Source organism: Aedes aegypti, chromosome 2 (assembly GCF_002204515.2).
Source record: "Aedes aegypti strain LVP_AGWG chromosome 2, AaegL5.0 Primary Assembly, whole genome shotgun sequence".
Classification (NCBI taxonomy): Eukaryota; Metazoa; Arthropoda; class Insecta; order Diptera; family Culicidae; genus Aedes; species Aedes aegypti.
The window spans coordinates 102,531,359-102,556,630 of NC_035108.1; the positions used below are offsets into that span (position 1 = coordinate 102,531,359).

Consider the following 25,272-nt stretch of genomic DNA (forward strand, 5'->3'; position numbering starts at 1 on the left):
ACGCTAGCGTTATTTTTCGATTTTATGCGATTTTTTGTTCTTAGCTGTGCGGCTATCGACCCTATAGTTGTTTTCGAAAAAAAAACACCTCAAAATTCATGATTTTTTCCAGACGTTGTTTATCGCACAGATAGATGTGAATCACTACACACGGAGACGGAATTCAACTCAATTTTGGGTTGTTTCAACGCAATTCCGTAGTTGAGCCCAATAACTCACCCCACTAGGTAGTTTGGCTTTGATTCTATCAGAAAAATATACTCAATTTTGGGTTGATTTAACGCAAAATTGAGTTCTTTCGTACCAAACATAAGAAAAGTTGCATTTACAAAAATTTGGCTTATTGGGCCAAAGTACCCCCATTTGGTAGATGCAGCTCTCTCTATTTTTTGACAACATTCGTGTGGGGGAAAGAGAAAACCGAGAGATTTTGGGTTGAAACTATAATCGATATACTTAATTTTGGGTAAAGTAAACTCAAAAATTTGGTAAAAATATTTCTCCGTGCAAGAAAAGGATCCTTATTACACGCAAACAAATTTTGTTGTATTATCTATTGAATCCACGGTAGAATTAAGAACTGCACCAACGATTTTCAACCGACTACAGCAATGCAGTAAATGTGACCATATCCATAGTAGCATCCACTACAAAGCATTGTATTCCAATCCATGACACCCACCGTACAACACTGTGTGGTCAGAAGTATAATACCAAACTTGTCAAATCAAGAATGTGTCTAGTCATTGATACTACAACTCTGGTTAAATAAACCGAACATATTTTCTTGTGTAGTGATGTTGACTATGTTTTGGTAGAGTTAACAGATTAATGTAGTCGGTTGAAAATCGTTGGTACAGTTCTTAATTTTACCATGGATTCAGTAGTTTGTACAATAAAATTCATTTCAGTGTATGGATCAAATCGATTCATCTCATGGATCCACGGTAAAAAATCAGCACGTTCGATTGAATAGATTGATCACTTGACTCAATTCAAAACACCAATCACCATGATTTGAAGAGTTTCAACTTTGGATTTGCGCTACTGTCTCTAAAACTAGACTCTGAAGTGAAAAGTCGTTGAATTTGAACATCATGTCTTTTGTATGAGAGCAATCATTGACAGCTCGTTGTAGAAACTAATTGTGATCAATTCAATCCGTTTTAACAAATGCGAGTTGGTGTCGAGGTAAGACACTAGACTTGCACTCCGAAGGTTGGTGATTCAAATCTGGGTCAGGCGGAAATGTTTATTTTAGCTTTTTTTTTATTTCAAATCAAAACATCCAACGTTGAATTCAAGTGCTGTTACCTTGATTTTGTCAAGATCCAACAGTAGTGCAAATCCAAGTGCAGAACTATTGATAGCATGGTGCCTATTTTTTACCGTGTCGAAACACTATGGACCGATGCACGAGTTCACTAATTTGACGTTTGAGCGGTGCTGAATTCACTAGTTTCCATGGTCACCTAAATAACACGGCACCGCTAAAACGTCAAATAGTGAACTCGTGCATTGGTCCATAACAGCAAATTATTTGAAAGGTAACCGAATGGTGTGTTTGTGAAAGCATACGTTTTGACGTTACTTTCGGAATCGTTTACTGTGATCTGCAAGAAAAATCCACAGAATGCGATTATCTAAAAATGTCTATATACCGACGCAGTGATAATAAAAATAATCAAATGTTGTAGATTTAGCTAATTTGGAATATTCACGCCCTCGAAGAACGAAAAAAAAGCCTACTTGACTTTTGACGTTGCGTTTAAATTACGTGCATATTATCTGTATTATCTGCGCGTTACCGCCGTCGCTGGATGTGGGTTAAAAATGAGTGGATTTAAAATGATTCATAACTGTGATATGGTTTTCAAAACCCCAAAGTTATGAATCAACACTTCTATGGATCTTCTTCTTTTTGGCGTTACGTCCCAACTGGGACAGAGCCTGCTTCTCAGCTTAGTGTTCTTATGAGCACTTCCACAGTTATTAACTGAGAGCTTACTATGCCAATGACCATTTTTGCATGCGTATTATTCACACAGATGAAAACCGGAATTTTTGACACGCGAAAAACGGATTTTCTCCAAATCTATGCGTCGGAGCTACGTCGGGCAAGGTGCGCTGGGTAGTCCACCAGATCCGCTGTCCAGCGCACTATGCCCGACGTTAGGTTCAACGCATAAATTTTGAGAAAAATCGATTGTCGCGTGTCGATGATTCCGGCTTCCAACTGGAATCGCGATATTTCGTGTGGCAGGTACGAAGATACTCTATGCCCTGGGAATCGAGAAAATTTCCTTTACGAAAAGATCCTCGACCAGCGGGATTCGAACCCACGACCCTCAGCATGGTCATACGAGCCTATGCATGCCATAAAACGTTTGACTTTTACTGTGCGCCCTGTTTTCAAGTTGCCGTGAGAGAGAGCGAGACAGCACCAACACAGCGCACAGTAAAAGTCATTAGAACAAAAGAATTTATGGCACGTACAGAGGCTCACTGAATAGCTGCGCGTTTACCGCTACGGCTATCTGGGGCCCCACTTCTATGGATATTGTTGACATTTTATGCCTTGCAGACAAAAATAAATTCTCAAACATACCATGACCCCACAGTTATAAATAATAAAATATCAAATAGTGTGGAGTGCAACCTATAAAATTCAATTAAACGACATGGAAAACGTAAAATTGTAATTTAAAAGCACTGATTGAATCGTTTCAAATTGGAACTTCGGTTAGTAAACTGTTTTGAGTGTAATATTTACATAGGATTACATAAAAAATAAAAATTGCCTCGGTTTCTGAAAACTATATTACGGATCAATTTTCATATTATGGATCAAATTGTGACATATTACGGATCAGTGCGCAAAATCAAGAGATTTTGAACTCAATGCATCTGTATTGCATGATTTGGTGAAAGTTAACAATGTGTCACATATTACTGCAAAAAATAGCATTGTTAGAGCTGGAAACAAGGGTAAAATGTCCTTTTTTGTGTTATACTGCATTGTAGTAACTGAGGCATGAACTGTTTTCGCTCCACACCAAGTTTTCCACCCATTTTTGTCTGCTAAAACAATTTACCAACCTTGATGTTGTATTAGTTTTATCCTTAGTGCTATTGTCTGAAAATGTCGAATCCAATGCTTAAAATGGTAGAAATCCACATTTTTTGGTAGTGATGCATAACCGTGGTAAGCAATCATTTCCTGGTCCATATTATGGATCACTAGTTAGAAGTGCTAATATTTCGGTATTTAGAATCAACAATAAAGAAAACTGTTTTCTAAAGATGAATTCACACTAAATCGAAGTGAACGAGCATGTTTTATGCTATAGCATATGAATTTTGCCACTTGTGGGAGCTTATGAATGCTGACGGCACTTCTTACAGAAAACGACCATATATTGATAGCTGTGTGGTACCAACTAAACATTTGTCAAATACACCGTTATTAAGCGGTTGAATGTTGTGCTTAACTTTACAAATGCTAGAAGACAAATAGTATAACATGGGAAAAATATGTTTTACGTCAACGTTTATGTTTTGAGCGAGTTATCCGATGTTGAACGCCAAAGTGATCCGTCACTGTGGGTGATCCGTAACTGTATGGGCATGATATTATACTTGATTGCGATGGTGTACCGTAACTCTGGTTCACGTATTTAAAATGTACTCTGCGTAATTGCAACTCCCTTTGATGAGATATTCTCCGTTTGATCCAACTCTGATCCATATCTGTGTGCTACCCATACCTTTGGGGTGACTGTATCGTCAAATTATCAAATTTCATTCATGATTAACTGAAGGCTCTAGTTCTACTTATTCTTGTAGATTTCTTCTCAAAAGGCTTCAAGAACACTCCATTAATTACTGCTTACTTCTCCCACTAACAATGCCAATGATGTATCACGTCTTTATTTCTGTGATCCAGCTGTATTCAGCGGGCTGAAAAAGCTGAAAAAGCTTCCATGTTTACGCTTAAATTCGTTTTCCCACTTCCAAAGTTGAAAATATTTCCCAGTCCGACTTCCACCGCTGCTCCCAAGTAATGCCCGTAATGGACTAGTGCGTCAACATGAACGACAACAGCAGCGATGGACGCACTGGAAATGCTCCCAGATGTGATTACGTCTAATGGAGTCGGGCGAAACAAAAACACAAATAGCAAAACTTTTCGTGGCTTCGATTTAGTTTCTAATTTCCATCATCCGTACGCCCCACGCCACGCCATGTCGCCAAGTTCACAAAGACAAGTCGACCAGAGCTCGTGCATTATTTATGAGGGAATTTAAATAATGTGAGAAAAGCATGCTCGACGCTTCTGTAGCTAGGGCAACAACCGTTAGCTTAGAAACGTGCATACATTCAGGCGCAACAGATGCTAACAACGAGGAGTGAGCACGTGCTTATGCCGGGAACGCCATCACTGAGACGACGAAATTTGGGTCAAGTTCAGGCGTTACGTTTCCAAACGACCAATTGTTTGTTTAATCAATGGATATTTTCTTTTGCGTTGTGAATTTGAATGGAAAGTCACGTCGTTTGAAATCAGGAATCAAATTTGAGTAATAACCTGAAATTAAGTGGATAAAACTGCCAAACCATGGAGGTTATGGAAGAAGGCAATCTTATGGACAGGATTCCGATCCTGCTCCAGCGAGATTTGCAGTATTACGAGGTAAAATGGACTTTTGCGTACTGTTGAAGCGATCGTTACGTAACGTTACCTATTTTCCAAGGCTAACCAAAAAGTGCTACAGGAGAATATCTGTCCCGGAGTGGTCGGCGGCAAGTTGGACTTCCCCCGGTCGGCATCCTTTGCATCGGTTAAGATAGTTGTCTGGTTGGAGGACGAGTATTTTGCTGCTTACAGGAAGAACTCGGGACTACTACATCTAAGCGATGTGCTCCAGGACCACCAGGGGAAGGAAACCGACGAAGCGGCCGGATGTGGCGGTATAGTTAAGTCTTCGGATCCGGAGAAGTTTGTACTGTTGGTGGTCAAATCGGTGGACAACCTGCTGGAACACATCCACACGCTGTCCCAGGAAGCTCTGGATCACGCTGACCTAACTGTGCTGACGGCTACTATAGGCGCCGCCGCACTGGTCAAGAATAGCCTCTTCGTATGGCTAGGCTGCGTCACCAAGAACGTCTGCCCACCCAAGGGCGACGAGAAGGGTGGGTCGCTGAAGATGAGCTACAAGCAATTCTCGGAAATGACGGAAGCCTTAGCTGAGCGGTTGCTTGATCTGCACTGTCGACTGCTGACGCTGTACATCATCCAAGACGCGGATTGTCTTCACTGGGAAAGTCAGCATCCATTCTTCGAATCGGAACGTGGTTCTTATACCATCCAGATGTGGTGGCTGTACATGCAGGGAACCAAACAGGACCTGTGGAACTCTGTTCCACCGACGATGGCTCAACGGGTGTTTGCCGGAATGCTGAATGAAACTCTCACGGTTCTAACAGTTCGCTACACGCAGACCGTGCCAAGTCGAGCACGATCTATGCTTCTGCTGGTGGACGTTTCAAATATCTTGCTCTGCGTTGGTGAGCTTCTACCGGCAATTTGCGAGAACGGTGAAGGATTCGTTGGGCTCAACATCACTAACCAAAGCAAGATCATTCGAGATATTCATTCCAAGTGTCAGGAACTGTTCTGTTGTTTGCTGCTCCGCGGTGTACCCCTCGGGGTACTCTACAAGGTAAGTTCGGCACGTCGCTCGAATAATTGAGAGCATTGCTCATCATTACTTTACAGATTACCAAGAAGGGCATAAATTCGATCGCCATGTTCAACCAACGTCAAGGACTGATCACTCCTTGGACGATCTTCGCCTTGCCGAAGCTATTCCCTACAAATCAAAATGGACACTGGGCAACTCGTTGTTCAGAGTTGCCGACCAATACGGCACTGTCATTGGAGTTGAAAGTGCTACTGGCAGCTCCTCAGGCGAACTGGTGGCTACTGCTGAAGGTTCTTTTGATGCGCGAAGCGCACCTATCTTCAATGATATTCCATCATCTGATCAAGAACTTGCCGACGTGCGATAACTACATCCCTAGCTCTAAACAACCGTCGATCAATCGCGAGAGCATGTCAAAGCAGTGCGAAGGATTCCTTTGTGGTATGGAATGTAATGACATTGTCCAATGGTCATTGGAGCAAAAAGGTGAGTAGGTCATTCCAATCATGATTCGTTAACCTGATTCGTATTCTTCAGATCCGATCGGTCAAACCAACTATCAAGTCCTGATGGGTTTGACGTACATTGTAATCATGGCCGGTAAGACGTCCGACGTCAACAAGACGCTCATCTCTGCTCTGGAGAAAAGCAAGTTAAATGACTGGGCGTGTTGCCTGGACCGACGCCAAGTTTGGAACCAGAAGCGCCCTCCATGGTTGGAGGCCATCCTTCATCTGATCTACCCAATTTTGAACCCGATCATTCACATGTTGGTCTCGGCGGTTCAAACCACAGCAAGCATCTACCAAGCCATGTCGCTGTCGTTGTCCTGCTTCTCGGAAATGTGGGACTGCATTCCGGACTGCCTCTACACGGTGGTTAGCTGCTTGACGGAAATCCTACCGGCCGAGATCAGACCTCTGGGTGATTCGGTTCTCATACAGCTACTGTACATGGCCCTCTACTCGAAATTGCTGGAAGCATCAGAGAGTGAAGCCGAAGCAGAGATGAAAGAACAAAAGGAGAACAAGGATAGCACCACTCCACCAACCCCGGCAATGGAAGGTCCGGTATCGACGATCAACATGAAACCGCGATCGGTCATATGTCAAACACTGGCCGAGGCGATCTGCTTTATCGACGAGGACAACAAACACACCGATCAGATCAACTCCCTCATCAACCAGGCTCGCGAAAGCCAACGGTCTACCAATACGCTGGACAACGACATGGAAGAGGCTGTTGGGTTGAGCTTTGCGAGCACTTCGAAGATTGACGAACTGGACGCGTTCATCCATCCTTCGCCGAGTGTTCGCTCCGAGGAGGAGTTTGACGTGGAGAACGCAGAATACATTGCTGAAATGTTGGTGAGCGACGTCCTGATGACGGGTGTTGGAAAGCTGAGCATGAAGGTGAGTATGTATGAGATTGGGACCTCGGTAATGAACGTCAAGTCGTGAACACACCCCGCAGATGATCTACCAATACATACGGAAGAACATCGAGTGGATTCTGCAGCAACTGGGGGTCAGTGACGTCCAGGTCAATCCACTGCAGCCCAGTCCGGGGCAGAACATCAAGGAAAACCAACAGAGCTTGATCGACATCATGTTCCACATCGGGAATCAGTCGTTTGATCAACTGCTGAGCGGCCAGCTAGACATCGACTACAACAGTTGGTTCCAGACGCCGATGTCGATGAGTGCGGAAAAGGCCTGGCTGCAGGTTTCGCAGCGTTGGGAGTTTCAGCCGAGCGCGAAGCTTTCCGTCCACGAAGCGCTCATGGTGTCGTTTATCACGTCACAGCTGAAACCTTGAACGGGTGGTGAAGGGTTTGATAGTTAAGGCCCAAACGCAATGATAGCGGAACGGCAACGGAAAGCGGAACCGGTTCGCCAGCATGAACTATAATTTACTTGTTGATTCAGTGTTGGCTCACTTTCATCCATTGACAGCTCAGTCGAGATGGTGTGATTCTTGCTGGCGAACCGGTTCCGCATTCCGTTGCCGTTCCGCTATCATTGCGTTTGGGCCTTTAAAGTTATTACTCACATGTTTAGAGTTACAACCCTATTACAGTGGTGGACAACCCTATTACAGTACTTTACAGTCTGCTTTAAAAACTTAAAATCTTATTGAAAATATTTTTCTTAAGTCAAAATTGTTTTGCCAATCTATTTATTAGAGATACTCGTATGTTACTACTTAAAATAATTTAATACTAAACAATTAACACAAATTTGTAGGTGACAGAGCTAAACCATTATATGAGAGTTGCCTCTTTCGTTACTGTAGTGTATACGACAGTTACCAAAGCTTAAGATTTGGAACTAATGGAGTAGCTTAACGCATCATTCAACAACCGTAAGCTGTCATGGCCACGTCCTTGCAAAAACTGAGGAATGGGAAGGTAAATGAACACTTTCTTAACAAAGATGTAGAGAACTATACTCTCATAGATGTTGGATATTTTGAAATGCTGATACGAAGGATGAGGAAATACAATACGTCTGGTAGACGTTCTGATAATTAAGTGGATAATATTTGCATATTGACTACAGATCTGAACAAACTCAGTGATCTCTTGTAATTACAGATTACATCCGATTCTGTTTTCGCACAGATTTTTTTTACACAGCCATGCTAAAAAAGTTTCCGTACATATTTTTCCGCCAAAATCTTATTTTTGAATGGAACGTGGTGTTACTTTTTTTTGCACGGTTTTTGAAATTTTGAACTGAAAACTTTTTTGCACGGTACGCATCCCCCGTGCAAAAACAGAATCGGGTGTATTATCAAAAAAAATCCTCATACTTAACTAGAGTTAAAAGCGATCCGACTAGCAGAACAACCCTGTTTAAAGTTAAATCAAAACGTATTGCAACGTGACGAGACGACCCAACAAGGATTCATGCAAGAGGTTATTTCTAATCAGTATTTCATATTAATAGCTGCAATTTTACCGCTTCCCTGTTGCTGCCACATGCTATACTCAGCTCCAAACTTCAAAGTAATTCCAATAAACTTCACAGATTAGATGCAACTCAGTAATAATTAATTTTCTTAGAAATGACAGTCCCTTATAACTCTCACCTTCCCTTTTAGGATTCATTCACTTCGTTTTTGTCACATTACCAAGAATCAGTCATTAACTATAGGATTTGCTTTATCTCAAACATAAAGAAGCCTTTGTGAATTATGCAAGACACTTGTTTGATTGAAATGCGTGGAAGCATGTAGAAAGATGTAGAAAAAAATCCAACTAGGTATCTACTACTCCGATGAAAGTTTAACCTCTCACATGACTCAACCTAACGCATAAAATGTGGTGCCCCTTTGCGATGATGACCGAGTGTGTTTGCCTTCCCGTATTTAGTCCATCCATCCGCCAAACCCGAGAGTTCAGTACCTATGCTTTGAATACTTCATTGAATGATTCTTATCGCGTTTACCTACATCCATAAACGTCCAGTCAGACTGACTCGACCGCAAAACGGAACTTAATTTTGGGAATGGAACATCGTCCTAAAGCTTCACTTCGCGGAAACGTTGCAACTTTGTTGCTGTAAAATCGACATGTTACGACGAATGAATTGAAATTGATCTAGGGTAAATGATGGCTTCGGCACCCTGAGGGTATTTTCGGCAGCACTCACTTATCGTCCTTGTTAAAATTTATCTACGGAACAAGAGTTACCTTCAAAGTACTCAATATATTCCTTGAACTATATTCTTCCAAAACCTCATCTTTCACAAATATATTATATAACATGGGTTTTATGAATGAAATAAATGCTTACGAAATTATCGTCATTCGGGAGCTGCCGAATAAAACAACACAAGAACAGCTTAAGAAAAACTCACCACTTTGAAATGTCCAAATCTCCGCTCCAATACCAATTTGTCACAAAAGCTACGCACCGATCACTCATGCACTATTACACTTTTGATTTGTCTATTAAGCACTCGAAAATACTGAATTTTTATGCTTCAAATCACAATTTAAAATTAATGCATTTTGCTTTCCTCGGCAATCACTTTTTACTACGAGAATAGGTTGCCAGAAAACCATATTCAATTGCGGTGTGTTTTTTTATTTACAATTTAAATTCATTGAAAAAATCAAACACAACTAATTAATTCATTGGAATTAGGCAACAAAACATGCATTGGTAATAATTGAGCCTTTCAATACTTTCCTTATCTGAAGATTGTAGCGCATAAACTTTAATATACTGAGAAACATATAAAATATACGTCTTTCAATAGGTTAATTAGGTTTAAATTTTGGCAACACTCCTGTTGTTCTACAGGCAATCAGAGGATGATGTATTTGTGTCAAATCATAAATGAATTGATTTGCAATGGGCCAATTCTGATTTTCTCATACACTGAGAATAATATGAATGTAAAAAAATGCCTGTAGAATTTTCAATTTTGCGTTACCTTTTAGCGATTTTTTTGCGCATAGACGCTAGGTGCGGCTTATTTTTCAAAAGTTCTCAAAACCAAACATTCGTGTGCTCTTATGAATTCAAATCATATTAGAAGAGAAACATCAAAGTTTGAGCCGAAAATATTCAGATTTAGGGGTGGCGCAAGCGCCTTGAAGGTGAATTTTCAAGTTATAAAAAATGGCCTTCAGTGAACTCACCATAACTAACCAATTCTGAAGCTTTTAGCATCATTATTTTCAAAATTAAATTTATGAAAACTTTGTAGAACATCAAATTTGTCTTAAATCGAAACAATTTTTGTTAAAAGTAGTTTTCTCGAAATTTTTCTTCATTTTACTGATAAATTCATATTTGTTTGACCATTACTTCATAAATACTCCGATTTCAAATATTCGTATGTACATGTTTTTGAAGCAAAAAATAGTTGTTTCCATACTGTGTGGTATGACATTTTTAAAAAATGGTCTTGGCTTAGTTTTGTAACAAAACTACCCAACAACATGATTTAAAAAAAATCGAATCTCTTTGGATTATTTAAGTTTTTTCGCCAAAAATTACATTTTTTTCTATAAATCTTGTGTTTAAAAAGCATTTTGTTTAATTACGAGTTAAATAGTGCATATATTTTCTAACATGAGCAAAAATATTATTGTTTCAAATTATTTAAAAAATTGTTGACAAGTCCTTTTCAAAGGTTTAACAAATGAGGAAAACCAGTTTCAGCTTTAAAAATGTTGTTTAACTGACAAAAATAAAAAAACTGGCGTTTTTTCGTTAAAAAAATCATGTTTTTGTGCAGTTTTTATTGAATAACTTGGTCAAAACATTTTTTCAGTGAAATGTGGCGCATGAAAAGTTTGAAAACAATTAAGTAAGCTTCTAAACCATGCAACAAGATTTGGAATTGGTTGAATATTCATGAAGTTATGGTCAAATAAAGATATTTTTAGTAAAATGAGGAATCATTTGGAGTAAACTATTTTTTATCTAAACTAGTTTCGATTTAACACCAAATTGATGTTCTATAAAGTTTTCATAAATTTTATTAATGATAATGGTGCTGAATGTTTCAAAATTGTTTAGAAATTACCGGAGTTATGGTGACTTCACTGAAGGCCATTTTTTATAACTTGAAAATTTACCTTCAAGACGCTTGTGTCCCCTCTAAATCTTAATATTTTTGGCTTAAACTTTGAGATTTCTCTTCTAATATGATTTGAATTCATAGGAGTACAAGAATTTTTGGTTTTGAGAGCTTTAAACATAAACATTAGTGAGATTGAATACAAAAAATATTCGATGAAATAAATGAAATGAAAACGAAATTAGGCAGCGTCCAGTTATGACAACGTTAAAATGTACAACTTTCGACCATTCCCCCCTCCGCAACGGTCTTTGCATGAAAAAAATAAATTTTGTGTTTGAGCCGCAACGTTTAAGCCTACTCCCCCTCCCCCTTGAGCGTTACGTAATTTGTGGACGACGCTTAGTCTGCATAAATTTAGTGGCGTTGTATATTCTATTAGACTCTCTGCTATTTTATTTATAACTGTAATTCTGTTCTCAGTGTAGTCTGTATTTTTCAGTATTGGCCCTTTCAACGAGTCGAACATAATGAGTGACGTTTATTTTCAGGATTTGTCAACAAATACAAAATGTTACCAATACATAAACTAGTTTTTGTGCAGTTTTGGATTGCCGAAGTGAACATTTTTATTGCCGACAATAGTAATTGCATTGCCGATAAAAGAACAAGTGCCTCGTGACTTTGGCGAGGAAAAATAGAAGATTAAGAGAATAAAATAGTGTTTTGTGTATAATAATTCATAAATGAAGTGTGCTCAAGTGTAGTTCAGGTGTCTCCTGCTAATTGTTGTGCTCTATTGTAGCGTAAAATTGCCCTCTAAAAAGTTCAGCTGCTTAGGCTGCCGACAATACGTAAGTTCCCCTATTTTATATAAACGACAAAATCAACCCACACGGTAAACATACCTAAAGTAAAAAAATCGAATAAGGCAGCAGTAGAAGTTATAGCGTATGCAACAAACATGTTTGTTTTTATTGAGAAACATTGGAAGTTTTGCGAACATGATTGATCGTTTTTCCTGCTAAGCTAGTTATATTTTACCTCACAAACAAGTTTAATATGAAGCTGCATTTATCGAGCAAAAATGCAAAACCCCGAAAACCGGAAAAATCGTGTCACCACTGTGCTCGAGTCATTTCGCATTCGGGTTTGAAAAAACGTTGGGAAGAAAAAGATTACAGTTTTGAAGAGCCGTGACATTTTTTGTTTTGAACGGTCATGGTTTGCTTTGGATTTTGATGGTCGTGTCGTGTGTGTGAATGTCGAGGTGATAAATGTTTGCTACAGTACTTTTCCCATCCCTGGTGGCGTGTGAATATTGGCGAATGATATTTACTTGTTCGATGATATTTCGCTAGGAGGGTAACACAAGCAATTTGTTTTAATGAACACGGTGCCAAAAATCAACCCAACCTTGAGTTTTTTTCTAACTCAATTCGGCTCTTCCGTGAGATAACCCAAATTTGGGAAGTTTGATCTCTCCGTGAAGATCTCGTTTTGGTCATGACTTTCCGTAAAATTGATTTTCAGAAACTATATCAATATAAAGACTCAGCCGAGAAAATAGAATGGTCCTGAAAGAAATCTTAGAAATATGATAGTTGCTTAGTGCTTTTGCATACATGAATGCGTGCAACGAGGAAAAACTTCCATTCCTTTCATGTGCAAAGGACACATTGACTGCACATACCTTTTACAGCATATACAGCAGCTTTCCATGTGTTATTTTGTCTGCATTCGAGCCATTATCTACAAATATTTCGGATATGCTAAGACACATGATTTAAAAACGACGTGAATCGAAATTGCCAAGTATAGGATTCGGCTCCCTATGTATAGCTTATTGCCAAATCGAAAATCTAAAGACACCACAAATGTTGTTCATATCTATTCAAAAGCTGTAAGTATCTTAACGTGAAACATCTCGGAATCCAAAGATGGCCGTCACAATGGCCGACTTGTGATCCTGCTCACGTTTTCAAATGCATTAATCTGGAGTTGGCAAACGTTTCTGATCTTCTTATTTTAAGCTTTCTACTAGTACACAAAGCCAAACTAAAAAGTGCACTGTTATTGATTGCTTTCTTTGTGAGATTTGGCCCTTGAAGTCTGAGTGTAATCTTAGAAGTTGGTTCTAAACTGTTTCACCTTAATTTCACTCTGGGCTACTTCAACCTATTGAAGTTATAAATCAATTTGTCAATGATGCGGCGCAAATAAGCCATTTTACGAGACGTTCGAATGATGTTTTCTGGCGGGCCGCTCATTGTTGTTGTTCAAAAAACTAGCATGATATCTGAATAGCGCTGGTCACATTTTTGTTGGCGATGACGTCCCCGTCTCTTTCAGCGCATGTTTCTACCCGGTTTACATGTATTATGTTCCTGTAGATGAAATATATCTTCCCTGCCTGCTGATTTCAATTTTACATGCGAAAATTAAAAACTTTGTTTGCATTGCCAACAGCGCCATTGTTGAATAAGCCTCTTCCAAATGTAGCGCTAGAAGAAACGTAAATAAATCGGCCCGCCAGAAACTTTCAAAGCTGGTAAACAAACGGAAACCATATGATTCGAAACGTCTCATAAAATGGCTTATAGCCATAGTGGAACATGCTTAGCTATTCAGCAGAACCATACTGAGGGTCCGTTTGGCACTAAAATTGTGACAGGGCTTTAGGACCCTATTACGCTATTATACATACTGCAAGTACAGAGTCTTTGTACAGAGAGTTGCGCGAAGAGACTTCTTTGAATGATTGTTCTTCTTCGTCTTCGAAAATATCCCCTATCTGTTGTGCTGGTCTGTCCGATAGGTAGACCATTTGACAGTTCGATAGGTAGATTTGGTTTCACTCTTCGCGCAACTCTCCATTCATAGACTCTGATATAGACCACGGTTCACTGTCAATTGACGTTCATTAGGTCCGTTAACATGTATTTGTCATCGCGGTAACTGTCGTATGTATACAGAACATGAACTCGTCCTCTTTCCCCTGTGGACGGCCGACCTGACAAGACGTGTGCTGCTACGTCGCGATGTAAGTATCGACATCGTTTGGGAAATCCTCTGCGGAATGATTATCGAAATTCCACATTATCTTTCAGAAATATCTGTGTTGCATGCAGCCAGCGAAAATATTGGCAGTTCCACATTTCTTAGTGCACATAGCTTTTAAGTAAAGTTTTGTTTATTTTTCATATAAAAGATGTTCAATAAAGTACGTTGGAGTTATGACTATGGGAACATACCTAAATTTTCAGCTTGTTGACAGAGGGGCAAGTTTATTTATGAAAATTTTTGAGAAATGCATTTTATATCGCTATTTTCATATCCCGAGTTTTACTACCTCTGAACTGTTAGGATCAATTGTCAGCACATAATTGTTCATTTTTCGACCGGTATGAGGTAGATACATGTGGACTTGATTCATGAATCTTAAGTTTGGTATCGGTCCAATACTTCGACTTTTTAACTTGATTTAAGACAATTGCGCTCCATAGTACCTGGTTGGGATTGGTTGATAAAAATTATAATCAATTATTGCATAGGATCTGAAAGTTTCTGGCCCTATTCTTACCATGAAATCCGTTCCCTTGAGGATAAATAACCAACTGCAATCTGCAAAGTCAAATTGGGCTTAGTGACAAAATATTGCTGTTATTTTTATTGCGTGGCGTGATTGAATGTAATCCGTTAAAATGATCAAGAAGGATGCGGGATAGGCGAACGAGATGCACGAAGATAGAAACGATGTGGTATAAGATGCCCTATCTATAGATCAAACCAGATCATACACTGGAATATGCGTGGTCATTTTATAGCTTGCTTGAAGATATTCTTAGAATCTGAAATATCTGGATGTGTCGCACCCCTCGGAAACTTCGATCATCGCCCGAGGCTTTCATATACTTTTTTTTAATAATAGTTCTCATGTCTTCCAAATCAGTCTCCAGGAATTTTCAAGAACGTTCTCTTGATTGAGAATGCCTTCGAAGTCCTCATTAACTTGATTTTCAATTAGACATGGGAGTCCTAAATTAAAATCATGTAAGCTTTCGAACTGCATAGTTTTTGAGCTTTTTCGTAATCAATTAGTAATCATTTGTTTTCCTCTATCAACGCCGAAATTGACTTCTGCGGTTTTTTTCAAAATATTAGATAACTTTTAAAAGGGCTTAGAGCTATGGCCAAATTGAGAAAGTTTATTTTCAAAATTTTTGTTTCTTCATTGAGAAAACCGTTTTTCAATTTTATTTTGCAGATCTTGCCATATAATTTTCATAGCAGGATCACGAGTGCGTTCTCCTCTCTTTTTCTAGACGGATCAATCGTCTATTATCGCGGATTCGAATATTACTACACATTTTGGTAGTGCAATGCCTGTTAATTCAAACAATGGAATAATTTAAAGTTTCGAGAGCATTATCAAGTTTTGTTTGCAAAGAAATGTCAACATCAAGATGGCTATCGATGTATGCTTCATAATTATTCCAGTTCACTCGTAAATAATTGAAAGTGGAGCTGATAGGTATGAGAAGTGCTTCATGGGATATATAAACTGTAACTGGAACATTATCAGAATAGTAGAAGCATTAGCCTTAGAATGCTAATGTCGCTGCTGTTCGTGTTACCAACATCTAGTTTGCCACGAACTGACAGCTTGAGTACCGGGCCTCAAAGTGTCAGATTAACTTTAAGAACCAAAACAACATCATGGTATAGAACAAACAATGGAAAACCATAATTTGAGGTAATAAAAATTGAAAACAGTTTTGTGACAACTACGCCATTAGCGTTCTACTACTAATATTTCTATTATCAGAATACAAGTCGCGCTGTGTATCATTCATCATCCATTGATTAAGTCAATATATAGAATCAAAAACAAACAAAAAATAAATTAAAAATTAAAAACGAATAAACGATCATCTTCTTTAACTTAAGAAACTGGCTACGACCCTGCACTGTGAAACCTTCGCATCACTTCACACTAAACATCACACGGAAATTCGCACCAATCGTCGGTTGTCCCAAATGCAGAACCTACTCCAGACGTAAACAAACCCGCACACTCTCGAAGTATGCAACAAAACTGCATTCGCGATGCAGTTTCATTCGGCTCTTCAATGTGTGCGAGCTGACGTTATGTCGAATCGAGCTGCGGATTTGAAAAGCGCCTAATTCATTTTCGATGGTGGCATTTTTTGTTGGATAATTTGTTAAACTCATTGTAATTTAGCTTAATTTGTTGCAGTAAAGTTCATTCTAAAATAATGTAAACCGTGCAGAATTATTCTGAATTGATGTACTTTCAAACGAACGAATAAAATTGAAATTGCGCGTGTTCAACAACACCTGTGATTTTTTAACCCGTACGCCACTACCGAATGAGACACGCGAAAACTGTCAGATCGCAGAAACTTCCACAAGCAAAATCATCACACAATCGGCTCGTTTCGTCGCTCTTCTTCTCGTGGATTTAATTGGATTTTCAGTGAAAATTTATCAATTTCGATAGAAAATACTGTAATCGGAAGTGTTTGCTAGTGAACATTTGTGCTACCTTATCTATCAATGTGAGTAAATAGATTGTTTTCTGATAAGAGGATTCCTGGATACGAAATCTCGGCGCAAACAATAACAGGTTTGTTTTGGGTCATTTTTTGCTGCTTTCGTATCTTTCGCGACCTTTCTATGATCAGAATATTCGCAGAATGATAAGTGGCAAGGCTTATCCGGTTTCACGAAAGATTCTTCTAGAACGCTTTTAATGCAATTCATTCGATTTTTACAACGAAATTATCCGATAGCAAACGTCATCCTCCTTCCCAGCTGATGGCCTCTTATTTTCTTCTCGTATTGATTTTCACTTTCAATTATCCGATCATCACAAGAAAGTTGAGACCAGGAGCTAATCGGCACTTGGATCAATTAGGAAGCGAATTTCCTCTCGTTTCGGATTAGCTAGTATCTCGCCTGAAATGACGCAATATTTTGAAGGCAATGGACGGACCGAAAACGGAAACCTCAAAAACCAGAACAAAAGGGAATGAGAGTTCTGGAAGCGAGAGCAAGATGCGTATCACAAGGCTGCACTATGCAGGGCTGGTAGCAGGTCTCTTTTTAGAGACTTGGTCTTTGTTTTAATGCTTAAAAGTCTCTGTTTTTAATGCAAAGTTCCTAAGGATCTATTTCTAACCAAAATGGTATCTAGTGACTATTATATAGTCGAAATACCAAATCAGAAATTTTGACAGGAATGACTTTGAAAATCCTCCAAATTAATATTCCAGGATTTCTTTCAGAGATTTTTCTACCAATTCAAGTTTTCCAATATGTTCCAATAGTCTGACAGCCTAGTGAATTCGTATACGGGTTGGCTCAAGAACTGCAGAATTTATTCTTCTAAGTATTATACCTTGAAATGCATTGGGAACTCCTCGAAAAATTCGACCAGTGATTTATCATTAAGTTCCTCCAGAAATTTCTCTCTTTTTCCTTTTGCAGACAAACTTTTTTTTTCCCCTTAGATTTATTTGGCTTTACTTGTAATAACACATAGCCTGCCAAGTGGTAATTCATGTATAGTACTATATATCAACATCACATGCGATAATAAAATCGGCTATTGTCTTTAAAACTTCTAAATCTTGTTCCCTAAGTATTACTTGCAAATCTGGAATTATTTGTTTTCTAATTAACATCGTCCACAATGTACGCCTTTGATTGAGGAATCTAGTGCATCCGAATATTATGTGCTCCGGATCGCAAGGTGCTTCACCACAGGAACATGAATCATCCTCAATTATCCTATTCCGTTTGAGATGGGCTGGCAAACGTGAATGATTACTGATGAGTTTAGACAGTATAACCTCCTGTCTCCGATTCAAATTACTATCTACGAACCACGGTAGTTGTGAAGTAGTAGGAAGTATGCTGTGACAGAAACGACCCATGGTTCCATCCCTCCAGTTATTCTGCCAGATATGCATTCCCTGTTGCTTCGCCGGATACTTTACATCAAAATAAGTCAGTCGATGAGGTTGTTCGACTCCACTAATGCACGCTGCTTTTGCTAATTCATCAGCCTCTTCGTTCATTATTACTCCGCTATGAGCTGGGACCCACAAAAATGATAATTCTGATCCTTCAAATTCAGCTAGACGTACTGCCTGCTTTACTTCGAACCACGCCATTGGAGTCGATGAATCTACCGATTGGGTTTGAAGACTTTTTAGGGCACTCATGCTATCGGTCATGACAACATATTTACCCATGGGAGCTTCTTTGATGAGGCGAACTGCGTCGAGTATCGCAAATAACTCAGCCATGTACACTGATATATTGTACGGTAATTTCACACTAACACAAGGTGCACCAAAATTGTTAACAACGGCATATCCTGTTCCATCTACACTTTTGGATCCATCAGTAGCACATACACTGAATCCATTGTACGATTTTACTATTTCTCTTTGAACTAGGTCATTTGCAGGAAGATCCGTAGATTGTTTCATAGCCGCCTGAATGCTGAAGTTAATAGAAAGACGTTTGCTCCTTACGGTAGAGCCAACGAGGAAACATGGTAGATTTGGAAGGGTATGATTCCATGGAAAGAATTCACGTAAACGAATAACTGCATCTCTCAGAGGAGATCTCGATGACTCTATGGCGTGTTGTGTTGCAAATTGTCTCTCCCAAGGAGCGAGACCAATCCTCTTGTTGACGAACCGCAAGATAGCTGCGTCTCGACGAATTTCAAGAGGGGATAAGCCCGCCATTACTTCCAGAGAACCTGTATGTGTAGTTTTAGTTGATCCGAGGCAAACCCGTATGCAGGCATACTGAATGCGGTCCAATGCTAAAGCATCCCTTTTTGGAATGTTTCTTAAGAACACTGCACCATATTCGAGAATTGGCCGCACGCACGATTTGTAGATTTGGAGCATGGTTTGCGGGTGCGCACCCCAGTATTGACCAGCGATACTTCTAAGGAAATTGACATAGGGCAGTGAACGTTGCTTCAGATGTGCTATATGGCGAGACCATGACAGTTTCGATGTTAGGAAGATGCCTAGTAGTTTCATCGACTCTACACAAGGTATTGTTTCTTCTCCAATATGGATTTGCGACTCTTCCTCCAAGGGTTGTTTTGAGATTACCATAACGCTGCACTTCGGAGACGATATTTCAAGCCCTAGTTTCGATAAATCATTCACCACACTATTCAATCCAGCTTGTAGATTCGCACTTGTTTCTTCTAGCTGTTTTCCGCGAACTGCAATGGTAACGTCGTCAGCATAACCCACTTTGATGACACCGCGGGGGATATTATTCATTATCCTGGTGATGAAAATGTTGAAGCAAACAGGACTCAATGGCGAACCTTGTGGAAGCCCTTTCCAGGTTGTTCGATAAATTTGTTGATGATCGTTTGTCGTAGCTACAATCACTCTCTCTCGAAATAGCCAGTAAACTGCCTTGATTACGCATTCTTCGATGTCAATCGCTCTCATTTCTGCGACCAAGCAATCGATGTCTACGTTGTCGTATGCACTTTTAATGTCAACACTACATATCAGCATATGCTCACGATTTTGTAATGCCCGGTAGGATTCCTCAACTATGATGTTGGCTGCATCAATGGTGCCTTTCCCCTTACGAAATCCGCACATTTCGAATGGGAAAAGTTGCATGTTCTCAATCCGCCATTCTACCCTTTCTTTGAGTAGCATTTCATATGTTTTACGGAAGCAGGACGCTAAAGCTATTGGACGAATCGATGAAGAAGAATTCACCTGTTGCCCCGGTTTTGGGATAGCTACGATTTGAAACAGGTTCCACTCACTAACTGTTCCCTCCTTCTCGAATGTTTCATTGTAGATTTTCAGCAAGGCTCGTAATCCAACAAACGGTAGGTGTGCAATAGCAGAATACGGTACACCATCTATGCCTGGAGCCGAATCCTTCCCGGTTTTCATGACAGACTGTAGATCACACATTGAGAAAAAGTTGCCCTCAATATGATCCTCACAAGTGCAATCTGAAAATTGCATGGGACTTTTCGGCATACTCGTAGGGGCTAATTTTTCCAGCAACTCTTCCAAAACAGGTTGGGGTATACATTCTCGTCCTCCTGGTGAAGCGCGCCCTCTGTATCGACGTGCCATCTTCCACAGCGTGTTGACTGAAGTAGTGCCATCAAGTCCGTCACAGAATTTTCGCCAACTGGCAGTTTTCTTTTCCTTAATCATTTTCCTAAACCTTAGCTCTGCCGCATTATAATCCTCAAAAGCGTCTTGTGTCAGCATCCGTTCCAAGTTTTGAAAGCTGTTCTAGTCTCCTGTTTGGCAGCAGCAAGTTCATCGTCCCAATATGGTTGCGGAATCTTCATCTTGTCAGTTCTTGGAGAGGGGTTTGGTGCGGAATGTGTCAGAGCATTCCATACCAGACGAAAGAATCGGATAGGATCCAACGACCCTGTGTATGCGGCAAGGTCGTCTTCAATCTTCTTAGCGTAAGTCTCCCAATTGATTTTTCTCCAGTTCAATTTGCTACGCCTTTGGTCCACTGTGGTTCCCAGTATTCCAAATACGATAGGGAAATGATCGCTTCCCGTGGGGTTCTCCTGGACTTCCCAGTCAAACATCAAGCTCAGTTCGGGTGAGACTATGGTGATATCAATTGCACTCCACGAATTATTTGCGTCGTAGCGAGTTGCATCACCGTTGTTAAGTACAACGAGATTTTCGCTTTCTAAAGCATCATATAAACATCGACCTCGTTGATTTTCTGTATTATTGCCCCATAGCGGGTGTTTCGCATTAAAATCCCCACCAATGACGCAAGGTTTTGGTACGGACCGAAGAAAATGAGCTAATCCGTTTTCCGAAACATTAGCTTGTGGGTGGATGTACACAGACACCACCGTGATTACTCCTAGACTAGTTCTGAGTTGGCAGGATATATGTTGAATATCGACGGGAACGTTTAGTTGGAATGCGGTGGGGTGTAGATCTTTCCGAATCGCCAGCGCAACTCCCATTGAGTTGCTCCGATGATCCTTGCGAAATATAGAATGATTGGGCAAGTTGAAGTACATAGTATTATCAAGATGTGTTTCATTCAGTAAAATTATGTTGCATTCTAATTCATTGATAAGGTTGATCAGTACCGAGCGTTTACGAAGTAAACCTCGGCAATTCCATTGAAGGCAGCGTAGTGATTCGGTATTCATTGAGTCAGCTGGTGTGGAGCATTATCATAACCTTAAAGTATCAAGGTATTTTTTGACACGGTCGTTGACCAGCTCAGTGATTCTTCCCAGAACATGCTCTCGAATTTTAGCTCTTGATTCCTGGTCTTCGGGTGCAACCTCCAAAACTTCCGCCATTACCTCCACTACCTCGTTCGATTCGATACCAGACTGAATTGATTTACAGACCCCATCCGAAATATGTACCTCGAGTTGGGGAGCTCATCGTCACAGTCAGTATCCCTCAAACGGCGCTTTGGGGGTGGAGCACTAGTGGTTGCAAGGTTATTGGTAGCCGATGCTCGAGGATCTGAGTGAACCTCCGCATGTTGAGTGTTTTGAACATTATTCTGCATAACGTTAGAATCCGCTTCCTCGGGAGCCAATGTGCAAAACCAGTCCGTACGCCCTTGGGAGTAGGTGGACTGACGTTCAGCATCCTCCTGCTTTTTAGCGATTATTTTTTGGCACCGTCGATGGTCGTTTGCCTTGTGATCACCATGACAATTGACGCATTGTGGCGTTTCTTGGCCACAATTGTGATCAGAATCAATGTTTCCTTCCAGACAGCTGGGACAGCGAATAGCACTTTTGTAGTTTTTTCTGTCGTGACCTAACCGCCAACAATTAGTGCATTGACGAGTAGGGTACACATAGGGATTAACTCCATACAGTACCTGATTTATCTCGACGTGGGACGGAATGGTTAAACCGTCGAATGTTATTATGACGGTGTACAACAGTTTTGTTGATCCATCATTCGCTTTTTTGGTTATGCGTCTCGTTTCGACTACCGCTGGGTTTCCATCCTGAATCAATTTTGCTTTGTCAAAGGCCACCGCTGTATTTAGCTCATCTGAATCAATTTCGGGCTCGATGTAAGCTACACCTAGGCACTGGATGAGGCGTTGGGGGTTGAGAATTTAATATTTTCCTGCTCCATGATCACCAGTTGGTTGGCTGCCTAACGTGAACGCATCAAAATTTTCATCTTCTTTTTTGTCATTGGTATGGAACGCACATAATCCCGGTCGAATTTTTGGATAAGCATCTTAGCGATTTTGGACGCCACGATGTTGCCATTAGAAGATTCCGCAATTACCAGGTACGGTCCAGTGTAAGCTTCGTTGTAGTTTCTAATCCGCCGCTTTGGCCGGTTGGTATCATCACCGGTGTCCGGCATTGTACCGCTCAACAGAAGAGTTGAGACAATGCAAGGGGTTGATATGAGGGATAGAAACAAAAACGATTGTTATTGACTTGCTATACAGAGCGAACGATATCGATGTGATACGTACCACAGGAAAATTTTTATCAATAAGAAATTCTGGTCCTCACTGGGATAGAGCCTGCTTCTCTGCTTAGTGTTCAATGAGCACTTCCACAGTTATTAACTGTATGCTACATGTGTTGTGCTCTATACACTGGTCCCTCCCCGAAGAAATACCGTAAGGTGGTTCCGGAGAGATGAGGGTCTGAGGCCGATGCTATTGTTGCTATTGTACACCATTTGAGCAATTCAGCGAGAATTGCTCAAGTAAAGTGTGGGGACGGACCTGGTGTAGTGGTTAGAACACTCGCCTCTCACGCCGAGGACCTGGGATCGAATCCCATCCCCGACATAGTCACTTATGACGTAAAAAGTTATAGTGACGACTTCCTTCGGAAGGGAAGTAAAGCCGTTGGTCCCGAAATGAACTAGCCCAGGGAAAAATCTCGTTAATAAAGTCAAATCAATCAATCAATCAAGTAAAGTGCATCGGCTGGTTTTAGTTACTCCCTGAGTTACAGTTGTGTTCAGAATAATAGTAGTGAAAGCCGATTATCATACAAAATGCTCAACTGGCATGCTGTAACTTTGTTTCCATATGAGCAATCGGCATGAAATTTTGGCAGTGAACTACAAATACCGGGTACCCCCGTTGGTTTGACCTCATGTAATCTGAACACTTTTTAATTTGTACCCCGCTAATTTGCACATCGTTCAGATTAAAAATGGTTCAAACGTCACTTAGCTCATGGAACGGAGTAAAGTGGAATGGAACGCTGTGGAACGGAACGCAGAATCAAAACAAAACAGTAAAAGAGGTAACCAGTTACACGTTTCTAGGATGACTAGATGTTCAAATTAAAAATGAACCCCGATGGTTTGCATGAGGTACCGTTCAAATTAACGGGAGTGTACGGTATACTCTATTTCATTATCACAAGATTTGAAAATTCTCGCACTACCGGTTAAGCACCAGGTGAAATCGCTCAAAATAATAGTAGTTTTAATAATTTAAATATCTGCTCTATTTTAAGTTTTTGAATTTTTCTTTATTCATCGTTTCAACCATTTTCTCCCAAGCTATAAATGTATAAACGAGCCAATTTAAAAAAAAAATGCTGAACAAAAATTACTCGCAGCTTAACAAAAGCACGCTCAAAATACACAGCACGAGCGTGGCTGGGTGCTGCTGGCTATGGCTTGGAGTTCGATCGCTCTTTAGCTAATTGCGCAACAATTTTCTGGCATTTCTTAGGTTCAATTGGTCGGCGTTAAGTCAGAGGGGATCAAGTACAAAACTTGGGAAAATTGGATTATTACAGTGCCTTACCGATTTTGGCAACAAGGCGTGATTTTTATGTTGCCAAATTGGGGATGTTTTTAAATTTTTAAATGTTTATGATTTTTATCATTTTTATCTCAAAAAATATCAGAAAATGCATGGCAACTTTAACGAATGATGTAAACAATGTCTGGGAGCCTTCTTTAGTTCAGCTTTTGACCCAAAAGTATAGACATTATGATTATATGTACTATCTGGAAAGCATACTTGCTGTACACAGTATAAGCGTGGTATTATTTTCAGTGGCCATTTGTAAGTGTTATAGAGCGCAAATGTGCAATTTTATAGCAAAACCATATTGAAAATATCAGATTTCGATTATCTTTCAAGTGGGATTTCCTGAACATAGAGTGCAATTTTGGTTACCACACGTCTTATGTAGTTAACAAGGTTCTAAATTGAAAAAAGTGGAAATTCTTATACATTACTATGCTAAAATCAATGTTATCACAGTTTTAATGTAAGCTCAGGACTTAATAGAAAACAAGTAGATGAAAGATATCGATCAAATATGTACAGTAAGGCCCGTAAAAAAACTACAAGCTATTTTGGATCATGTAACTTTTTCAATGTTTTTTATCGAGACCACCATGCACCCAAAAATAACGTCAATGGCGATATCTCATCAAACATTATGGTCGTTTACTGAAATTTGGGAAATACTTTGCTGAGAGTAGCAAATGCATGATCAGAAATATGGAAGGAATTTCTTGAAAAAAATAAATATATGTTAAAGAAGCATTTTGTGCTGGAATTGTTGAAGCAACATGTGGAGTAATTTTCGAATCAAATGTTGGTAAAAATTGAAATCACAAGAATACCGTGAGATTTTTTAACAATTTTTTGAAGAAACTGTAGGGTAAAAGCACCGGTTTTAGCCAGCCTAAGAGAAAATGTCAATAAAAATTAAATGGTAAGCCGTATTTACACTACAAATATGTCAAATGCAAGCTTTCAATCCATATTATGTGTGTAAAATATCAAAACTGAGCTAAAACCATTTTTTCGCTTTGAAAATCCCGTTGGTCAATATAGGCCAATGGAACCAGTTTCGACCAGAGATTTAACTTCGGTTCCCAAATTGGCCAATCGCATTGATTTTTCATGAGAGTGGCGAAATTAGGAGTGCCCTGGCCAAATTAGGTGTATG

The 25,272-nt window shown here is 39.8% G+C and overlaps 2 protein-coding genes across 5 annotated transcripts in view; both read left to right on the forward strand.

Moving 5' to 3' along the window:
- The first annotated feature begins 4,517 nt into the window (after positions 1-4,517).
- On the forward strand, positions 4,518-8,755 carry LOC5576086. The gene is made up of 6 exons (XM_021841755.1): positions 4,518-4,693; positions 4,755-5,726; positions 5,783-6,194; positions 6,246-7,120; positions 7,182-7,540; positions 7,734-8,755. The coding sequence occupies exons 1-5, from the start codon at positions 4,619-4,621 to the stop codon at positions 7,524-7,526; spliced, it is 2,679 nt and encodes an 892-aa protein (XP_021697447.1). The 5' UTR covers positions 4,518-4,618; the 3' UTR covers positions 7,527-7,540; positions 7,734-8,755.
- A 7,897-nt stretch (positions 8,756-16,652) lies between these two features.
- LOC5567090 (probable E3 ubiquitin-protein ligase HERC4) overlaps positions 16,653-25,272 on the forward strand; it is a 75,641-nt gene continuing 67,021 nt past the window's right edge. For 2 of the 4 annotated variants that reach the window (XM_021841756.1, XM_021841758.1), the window contains exon 1: positions 16,653-16,899. The gene's annotated coding sequence lies outside the window, so the exon portion shown is untranslated. The remainder of the gene's footprint in view (positions 16,900-25,272) is intronic. The other 2 variants (XM_021841757.1, XM_021841759.1) reach the window with 1 other exon arrangement.

Coding starts and splice junctions, on each gene's coding strand:
- LOC5576086 (XM_021841755.1), top strand. CDS start 4,619: ATGGAGGTTATGGAAGAAGGCAATCTTATGGACAGGATTCCGATCCTG. Junction 5,727..5,782: donor CCCTCGGGGTACTCTACAAG/GTAAGTTCGGCA, acceptor ATTACTTTACAG/ATTACCAAGAAGGGCATAAA. Junction 7,121..7,181: donor TTGGAAAGCTGAGCATGAAG/GTGAGTATGTAT, acceptor CACACCCCGCAG/ATGATCTACCAATACATACG.